The 8,548-nt window shown below is 44.5% G+C and overlaps 3 protein-coding genes across 4 annotated transcripts; 2 read left to right on the forward strand and 1 right to left on the reverse strand.

The window, feature by feature from the left end:
- Positions 1-98: 98 nt before the first annotated feature.
- Positions 99-2,954, reverse strand: LOC27207226 (pyruvate dehydrogenase [acetyl-transferring]-phosphatase 1, mitochondrial). 2 transcript variants are annotated; one of them, XM_039297966.2, is made up of 5 exons: positions 2,899-2,954; positions 2,296-2,743; positions 1,214-1,715; positions 556-1,123; positions 99-492 (listed from the first exon to the last, which is right to left on the reverse strand). In XM_039297966.2, exons 2-5 carry the CDS (start codon positions 2,407-2,409, stop codon positions 249-251), a joined length of 1,428 nt encoding a protein of 475 aa, XP_039153900.1. In that variant the 5' UTR covers positions 2,410-2,743; positions 2,899-2,954; the 3' UTR covers positions 99-248. The 2 variants fall into 2 exon arrangements, with proteins under 2 accessions (XP_039153900.1, XP_044779708.1); XM_044923773.1 differs by lacking the exons at positions 2,296-2,743; positions 2,899-2,954 and adding an exon at positions 1,769-1,795.
- Positions 2,955-3,181: 227 nt separating this feature from the next.
- On the forward strand, positions 3,182-5,079 carry LOC6725378 (ras-related protein Rab-39B). The gene is made up of 2 exons (XM_016173577.3): positions 3,182-3,611; positions 4,086-5,079. The coding sequence occupies exons 1-2, from the start codon at positions 3,504-3,506 to the stop codon at positions 4,632-4,634; spliced, it is 657 nt and encodes a 218-aa protein (XP_016038436.1). The 5' UTR covers positions 3,182-3,503; the 3' UTR covers positions 4,635-5,079.
- A 637-nt stretch (positions 5,080-5,716) lies between these two features.
- LOC6725379 (mitochondrial import receptor subunit TOM40 homolog 1) lies at positions 5,717-8,332 on the forward strand. Its single transcript, XM_016173578.3, has 4 exons — positions 5,717-6,049; positions 6,237-6,499; positions 6,757-7,174; positions 7,276-8,332. The coding sequence occupies exons 1-4, from the start codon at positions 5,836-5,838 to the stop codon at positions 7,413-7,415; spliced, it is 1,035 nt and encodes a 344-aa protein (XP_016038437.1). The 5' UTR covers positions 5,717-5,835; the 3' UTR covers positions 7,416-8,332.
- The last annotated feature ends 216 nt before the right edge of the window (positions 8,333-8,548 follow it).

Raw genomic sequence — 8,548 nt, forward strand, 5'->3', positions numbered from 1 at the left:
GTGCATATTTGCTGCGATTTCAGTATGTCATTTTTATTTTATTAACAAACGAGACGACCGATCATCATCGCTCTTCATAAATAACAAGACAATTTGCATATGTGATTTTTCGCTTTCCGCGTGCGATTTATTTGGCGGAGCAGTCGTCCGAGGTCCGATGGCGGATGAAACAAACTTAAACGCAACACTTAGGCTAGTTCGGCTGAAGGTTAGCTCGTTAAATATACACATATGCACTCTCGCAGAGATCATGCTACCGGCGCAGTGACCTCCGTTTCATCCACATCGCTGTGCAGCTTGGCAATGTGCTCCGAGTTAAAGTAGATGACAGTGATTGTGATGTCGTCGCGATACAGACGCACCACGTCCCTGGGCAGCGTCAAATAGTACGAGATCTTGGAGTGCTCGATCCCATAGTCGGTGCCGCCCAAAGCATGCCGGATGAGATGCGTGGCCGCGTTCTGGTCCACGGGCTTGCGAGTGAGGCCAGCCCTGCAAGGCAATAAATGCGTAATTAATAATAGCTAACCAGCATACATTTAAAGGATAACTGACTTTCTCTCGGCCAGCTGCTGGGAGATTTCCTGCAGCGTTGTTTCGCCTTCCGGCAGGCGCATCGGTTCGAGGATCTTTTTGGAGTTGATGTGCTCCCCCACCAAGCTGACCACCTCGCTGGGCGAAAGGAAATCCCACAGGCCGTCGCTGGCGATGACTAGAAACTTGTCGTTGGGCCCCAATTCGTGCTGCTGGACATCGGGGCGGGCGGTTAGGTACGGTGGCGTATAGTAATTCGGGGCCATTGCCTGAACGCCGAACATCGGCAGCACCTTCTGCTGCATTATTTCCTGGGACCACTTGTAGCGAAAGTCCCCAAAGGCACGCAACGGCGCCAGCTGGCTCAGCAGCCTGCCGTTTCGGATCACCGTCTCATGCTCCTCCTTGGGATGCTCGGACAGAATGCGACGCACCTCGGACATATTGTCAGCATTGTGCTCGATGTTGAGCTTCTTTGGCTGCCACTGCTGAGTCTCGGGATCGAGAACGCCCAACACTGCGCCACAATCACCCGTGCTGGCCACGTGCATCTGCAGTCCCTCAATGTGAACCAAACAGGCAACGGCTCCTGGAAAATAAACACATGCAAAGTTTAGAAAGCGACAAGTATGAAACCGGTGGCAACTTATATACATAAATAAATGGATACATCACCCACCAGAAAGGGCCACGTTCATGGTGCGCACATCGTTGCTGGCCAAAGCCTCCTGCGAGATCTCTTCATCCAGCTGGAGGAAGGCGTTCACCAGTTCACTGGACACATCCCGCTGCGGTGTCTCTAACAATTGGTTGACGTACTTTAGGAAACTGGCCTCGTAGATGGGCTTGATCATGCTGACAAAGTCCACGTTGTCATTGTGGCACTTGAGGAACGACTGGCTGTCGGCACCCTGCATCATCTGCTCCCGGAGCACCTGGCGCGGCAGCGTGGCCGCCGAAACATAGCGAAGCAGTCGCTTGGACACCACTTGGCCACATGCTGCTCCTGCATGCCCGTCGAAAATGCCACAAATGAAGCCGTTGCGGTGCAGCAAGCTGGCCTCAGTGCGGGAATCCTCGCAGGGCCAGTTGGATCCCAGCTGATTTGATTCATAGCTGCGGATGACTCCATCCACGGGGAAGTTGTAAACGAACTCGTTCTCCCTCAGAACAAGGTTAACCTGTGAAAATAGTTTAAATTAAGAAAGGCTCTTACTCTTTTTGTGGGAATTACAAAGGCTCCCATGGTGATAGTTAACAATCAGTTAATTCTTATTCGGTTCCTAAAAACTCTGTTCTTAAGACGCTTGCTATGGACTCTTGTCCAGTGCACTCGCTCCAATGAAATTACCTGCTCAGTAACGGGTCTATAAATGGTGGCTGCAGTTGAAATATGAATATGGAAAATCGAATGCAGTCGGGTCGACGTCGTTCACTTTGTTTATAAAATACTCGGGACTTTCTTGAAAGCCCTTGAAAGTAGTTATTGGATCTTCAGACAGTTGTAATAGTTATTACAGTTATAGTTATTATTATTAGGCTTTATAGTTAAAGTTTTAAACTGTTTAAAGATTCAATGATGAGAGCTGGTTTCTAAAAGTAACTTCTATAAGATAAATCCAAAATTGATAAGTAATGAATTGCTTTCAATTGAAGATCTTACAAACTGATTACATGTTACGAACCATGCCCAACTATATGCTAATGGTCCCCGCCAGGGTAACTAGATCTAAGGCACTTGCCAGGAATCCCGGGTCTTACATCGTATGGACTCAATTGAGGCAGTTGCGGCAGCAGGCGCAGTGCATTCAAACTGAACTCCCGCACATTGGATCGCACGTAGCAGGCGGCGTCGTTCAGCACGAACTTGAACATCTATATGGAGATTTTGTATATGCTCTCGCCCCGCTGTGGCTATAATTAACGGTAATGATATTGGTTCCGTAACCAAATCGGGGGAGGAGTAGGCAAAGAAGATGGAGGAGAACGTGGTGGATTCCGTATCCCGGAGCCTCCGGCTGATTCACCGACTCCGGTTGCCGGCTGCTGAGAAAGGGATCTTATTTTCCGCTGCTGCTTTTGATTGGCCGGCGGGTTGTTTGTACATTTGTGTGCTGTGAAATACGAACTGGACAGTGTTCACGGAAAACAAACGTAAAAAGAAAATACAGTGCGTACTAGCGATGGGTTTTTCTCTGCACGAGTCAACCTAGAACGAAAATTAACACGCACGTTTAAATTTATTTGTCAAAGCACTGTACAAGGTAAAATCTTTTTGAGCAATTATTCTAAATTCTTTAGCTTAATATGAAAGATTATTTCATTTTTTTGTTATATTTTAACAGAACAATTTAAACTAAATACATTTGTATGCATTTATCGTGTCACGGGAGACCGCGTTCTTTGACCATCTCTATTGGGCGGCGGTGCCAGACTAGTGGTGTTGCCATTAGCCGGCTACCGTTTTCAAGCCAAATCTAGCTAGCTTTTGTGTACCGCCGAAATATACCTCTAGACCGTAAAAAAAATCTACAAACTGCAAAATTTATGTAAGGTCACTATTTTTGTTTAAATAATTTAATTTATAACTGTTTAATAATGGTAATGAAATATTTTCATTGTGGCTACTATCGATTGCTTTTGTTGGTCCGGCAACACTGTCATTATCACACACACGCGCACGCATATGAGAAAAAGAACACAAAACAAAACAATATTCAAGGGAATTTGAATTCTCGAATATTTATAATTTGACAACCACCAGCGACAGCCGAGAATATCGCATTGCAAAGCCAGTAATCGTGCGGAGAACAGAAAGTTTCGATTTGCAGTAAAACTCCAGGAAATAAGAAGAAAAACGAGCCGTAGAAGGGAATCAACGATTTGCGTATCAAGCGTTACAAAGGGAAGGCAGATTTTTTGCTGCGGACTCAATTCCAAGAGACAAATCCCTCGAATTCGGCTTCGGAATGGTGGAACCCATTTTCGAGTATCAATTTCGACTGATTTTAATCGGCGACAGCACCGTGGGCAAGAGTTCGCTGCTCAAATTCTTCACAGACGGCAAATTCGCCGAGGTGCGTATGTTCAACGATTTTGGCCACTGTACTTGGGCGCTTGGCCCACTGTGCGATCTTCGTGTGATGCAGTTAATGCGTTCATTACATAATTAAGTGATTGCAATGGGCGAGCAACAACAAATAATAGACAAAGGAAGTGGATTTTAAAAGATGCTGTCTTAGTCACCTTGTCAGTGTGTGTGTGCTGGTGTGCATGTTTGTGTGCTCGCCTGATAATGCAGGCAACAAAAACAACACACAAGTCCAAAAAAGAACCAGGGATACTGAAATAACTGCGCGGAAAATTCAAATACGTAGAGATATCATGAATCAAATCTTTCCATAGAGTTAAATCACATAGCAATTGGTTCTATTTGTTTGTGTAGAAACAAAAGTGTTCTCAAAAGCATTACCAGCTCTGAGCTGCGTCTCTTTTTACTGCCTTCCAAAAACGCACCTAATCATAAATAACACATTATTTACGTCTTGCAGCTATCCGATCCCACAGTTGGCGTCGATTTCTTCGCCCGCCTCATCGAAATGAAGGACGGCACACAGATCAAGCTCCAGCTGTGGGACACTGCTGGCCAGGAGCGCTTCCGTTCGATCACCAAGTCCTACTACCGGAACTCGGTGGGCGTGCTGCTGGTCTACGACATATCGAACCACGCCAGCTTCGAGCACATACCGCTGTGGATGATGGAGGCACAGCGTCACATTGAGCCCCACCGCCCCGTTTTCGCATTGGTCGGCTGCAAACTGGACCTCATCAATGCGGGCGGACACCGGGAGGTGACCACGGAGGAGGCACAAAAGTTTGCCAAACAGCACGGTCTGCATTTCGTTGAGACATCGGCCCGATCTGGCGCCAATGTGGAGGAGGCCTTTCGCATGGTCACCCAGGAGGTGTATGCTCGCATTCGATCCGGCGAATATAAAGCGGAGGATGGATGGGATGGCATCAAGTCTGGTTTCTCGCGACCCAATAGTCTGGACTTTAATCTCGTCGTAGCAGAGCCGGAAAAGTCATCATGTTGTTGATTCACCACGACCTCATTGTCTATTATTTTCAATACTGTTTGTGTACATTGATTTGTATCGTATGACCCACCAGCACCCTCTTCCCCCCTAAACACCAATTTGTTGACTCTTTATTCTTGTTTAATCGTCTAGTTTAGCTGAAAAACCAAAACAGTTACGTATATTTGTACAATGCGTTTTTTTTTTTCGAAATACATGTAGTTTCGCTTTTAAGTTAATATTTAGTTAGGTGACTCACGGTAATTAGTGAAGAATGAGTTTGGCCCCCTCTTTCCAAATTAAGTTTATTTCGCCCTTATTATTGATAACCAGTCACACGAGATATACGTAGCCGAAATTCTGCGCTCCTAACTCATACAACACATAACTCCACATACACAAATACGAACGGAAAAGCTATACATATACTTAAAACTTGAAATATAAACGTTTTTATTAATACGGACGGCATGCATTTGGTTAATCTTGGGCCTTGGTTAGCTTGGGCCTTGTTTTTGTCTAATCTAATCGGTTTAGAGATAATGCTCTTTTATAAGTCGTTGAAAGGGTGAATCTTAATTGTGTTTTATTTTTGGGTTTTTATGCACATTCCTCCGCTTTGTTTAATCAAAGGAGTCTGGAAGCAATTGTCAAAAAAGTAACCTGTGTGATACACATTCGTTCGTAACTGTGGACGGTTTCCAAAATTTACAATTTTACAATAAAAGCATTCGCGGCATATTTGGCGGCTGTTTACATATCTGTTCTATATTTATTTTATTCAATTTTTCGATAGTTTAGTCCACTTGATAGATAACCAAAAACAGCTGCGACAATTTCTATTGTTGTTTTACACCTTCGTTAGTTGTAGATTTTGTTTGAAATTGATATTAATATTGGAAGCAGCAGCGGTCTGGCAACTACAGGTAAATTCTTTAATAATTAATTGTTTTTTAGTGGTGCAATTTGAATAAATTAATCTAAAGAAGTTATAAAAATGTTTTTCAAATTTGCTCGCGCATGTTACAGTGTTCCCAGATGAAATTTTTCCGCAACGTTGTGGTCTTTTTTAGGCATACATCATACTAACATCTTTTCGGCAGGGCAAAGAGTATCTTACCACCTGGTAACACTGGCCGAGACATAATAACCTCCGATATAGAAGTCCGATATCGAAACGTGTTGGCTTTGAAATTACATAGATTACATCGGGACATTCGAAATGGGCAACGTGCTAGCGGCTTCCTCCGGCGCCCCAGGCAGTGGCGCCTCAAATCTGGGCCTCGGCCTTCAGGAACCGACTCCCGTGCCCTCTAATTCCGGCTCATTGACCGAATCCTCTTCGTCCGCCGAAGGCTCGGACTCGCTTGCCGCCGCCAAGGACGCAGCGCTGGAGAATCCCGGCACCGTTGAGGAGCTCCACAAAAAGTGCAAAGGTATGTGATGTTCAGTCAGTAAATCTCAGTCAGTCCGGCCGAAAAAACCCCGCAAAAAGGTCTCCGCACCTATGATGACATAACCTACAACATGTGGGAGCGAGATGGAGCATAACGGGGGCTGGCATCGGACGGGGTGTTATTATATATTATATGTTATCAACGCACTTTTCACTCCTCGCCACAGATATCCAGGCCATCACCTTCGAGGGTGCCAAGATCATGCTGAACAAGGGCCTGAGCAACCACTTCCAGGTGTCGCACACCATCAACATGAGCAATGTGGTACCCAGTGGATATCGCTTCGGAGCCACCTATGTGGGCACCAAGCAGTTCAGCCCCACGGAAGCTTTCCCCGTGCTCCTGGGCGACATCGATCCGGCGGGCAACCTCAACGCCAATGTTATCCATCAGTTCTCCGCCCGTCTGCGCTGCAAATTCGCCTCGCAGGTGAGTTCTGGCCGGGATTACGCTGCGGAGCTGCTAAGGCATCCACTTAAACATACATGTCGATACACAGAAGTGACCATTGAGCCTCGTGTACCTCCCGTGCCCGTTAGAATTAGGCTAGTTAAGTTTGGGCATCAATAGAGCTCAAAATAGAGTAGATAGTGAGACCTAAGATTCTGTTGTTGATTCTTTGTATATCACCTTTATCCAAGCCAATTATTTGCTTTACTTATTATATCCTTTTCTATATTCCACAGATCCAGGATTCCAAGGTGGTGGCCACACAGCTGACGACCGACTATCGCGGTAATGATTACACCCTCTCGCTGACGGTGGCCAATCCCAGCATATTCACCAACTCCGGCGTGGTCGTTGGCCAATATCTCCAGTCAGTCACTCCAGACCTTGCCCTGGGCTCGGAACTGGCCTACCAGTTCGGTCCGAATGTCCCCGGCCGTCAGATAGCTATTATGTCCGTCGTGGGCCGTTATACGGCTGGAAACTCGGTGTGGTCGGGGACCCTGGGGCAGAGCGGTCTGCACGTGTGCTACTACCAGAAGGCCAGCGAACAGCTGCAGATCGGTGCCGAGGTGGAGACCAGCCTGCGGATGCAGGAGTCGGTGGCCACGCTAGCGTATCAGATAGATCTGCCCAAAGCGAATCTCGTCTTCAGAGGTGAGTGGGGTATTATACGTTGATTAAAACCATAGCCATACTCGTAGACCATATCTTTGTGAACCCTTCGAACCCAATAACTCATCTTTTTGTTCTTTCAGGCGGAATTGATTCCAACTGGCAAATCTTTGGAGTTTTGGAGAAGCGTCTGGCTCCATTGCCATTCACACTAGCCCTGAGCGGACGCATGAACCACGTGAAGAACAACTTTAGACTCGGCTGCGGGCTGATGATCGGCTAAGCCGGATCTTTGGACAGCCATATCCTACTTCAGCCTCAGACCCCAAGCACACACCCATCCATTGTAACTTTTTCACATCATCCGCTAACAACAAGAAGAAGAACAACAAACAAAGAGATATATAAATCTGCTAACAAACTTTTTTTATGATGATCTGTCTGTCGCTTGTGTGTATAAAAAATGCCTTGCATTGCAAAAGAGGCGGCCAGCAGGGATCTGGGATCCTATGGAATGGCTTTTATTCTTTAATCCATTATGTACCAGTGTGCCACTGTTTGTCGTCCGTTGTTAATCGATCAATTTAACCCACTGACAGAGTCATAAACGCGGAGTTCAAAATACAAGAATGAAAACTATTCCACAATTAGTATACATTTCTTCACTGAATACACAAACACACACACATCCAAAACTACAGCAAGAAACTGTCACTGTACATTTTAAGTTGCTTCCTAAACGTACGCATTTATTTAGAACAACCAGCTATTTCCTCCAAACATACAAAAATGAATTAAATAATTAAAAAGAAAACAGCAGCAAGCAGAGACAACAAATAATAAATGCGTATGAATTGTATGTTACAAGCTATCAAATTCTTAAACTGCTTTAAGTTTATTACTTATAAATTTACAATTAGTTTTAATAACAAAAACTTTGTTAAACCAACCTTAATTACCTTATGGCGTGGAAGAATTTGGCGGAATTCATATAGAGTCGGCGCCGAAATGTTGTGAGGGGATAGAAAACCAAACAAATCAAGCTCCTTAAAAAATAATTAAAACCCAAACAATATGTTAAACATGTGAAATAATTAATTTAAATTGTAATTTACCCGTACCGAAACAAGAACCATAAAACCAACAAAGGAAAACCAGATGATAAAATAGGTTTTAGAAAAAATAAACAATTTAAATAAATCTGCTCTAGTTTTATTCCCATTTTATGCTGTTTGCCGCAATTTGCTGTTGTAACCATGAAATCATATGGGCCACGTCAAGTTCTGGAGTTTGTCCAATGAGATAAGATAACAAGTCACAACTTAATGTGTTGCTAATGAGATAATTTGATTTTAAAGATAAGTGTGTTATTGATATATTTTTGTTTTTTTGTTTCAATATTTAAAAAAATGCTTT

The sequence above is a fragment of the Drosophila simulans genome, chromosome X (assembly GCF_016746395.2).
Source record: "Drosophila simulans strain w501 chromosome X, Prin_Dsim_3.1, whole genome shotgun sequence".
Lineage (NCBI taxonomy): Eukaryota > Metazoa > Arthropoda > Insecta > Diptera > Drosophilidae > Drosophila > Drosophila simulans.

Excerpts from the sequence above, each read along its gene's own strand:
- LOC6725378 (XM_016173577.3), top strand. The coding sequence starts at position 3,504 with ATGGTGGAACCCATTTTCGAGTATCAATTTCGACTGATTTTAATCGGC. Across the intron at positions 3,612-4,085 it reads CAGACGGCAAATTCGCCGAG|CTATCCGATCCCACAGTTGG; the intron begins GTGCGTATGTTC and ends TACGTCTTGCAG.
- LOC6725379 (XM_016173578.3), top strand. The coding sequence starts at position 5,836 with ATGGGCAACGTGCTAGCGGCTTCCTCCGGCGCCCCAGGCAGTGGCGCC. Across the intron at positions 6,050-6,236 it reads GCTCCACAAAAAGTGCAAAG|ATATCCAGGCCATCACCTTC; the intron begins GTATGTGATGTT and ends TCCTCGCCACAG. Across the intron at positions 6,500-6,756 it reads GCTGCAAATTCGCCTCGCAG|ATCCAGGATTCCAAGGTGGT; the intron begins GTGAGTTCTGGC and ends TATATTCCACAG.
- LOC27207226 (XM_039297966.2), bottom strand. The coding sequence starts at position 2,409 with ATGTTCAAGTTCGTGCTGAACGACGCCGCCTGCTACGTGCGATCCAAT. Across the intron at positions 1,124-1,213 it reads CATGAACGTGGCCCTTTCTG|GAGCCGTTGCCTGTTTGGTT; the intron begins GTGGGTGATGTA and ends TTTATTTTCCAG. Across the intron at positions 493-555 it reads CAGCAGCTGGCCGAGAGAAA|GGCTGGCCTCACTCGCAAGC; the intron begins GTCAGTTATCCT and ends ATTGCCTTGCAG.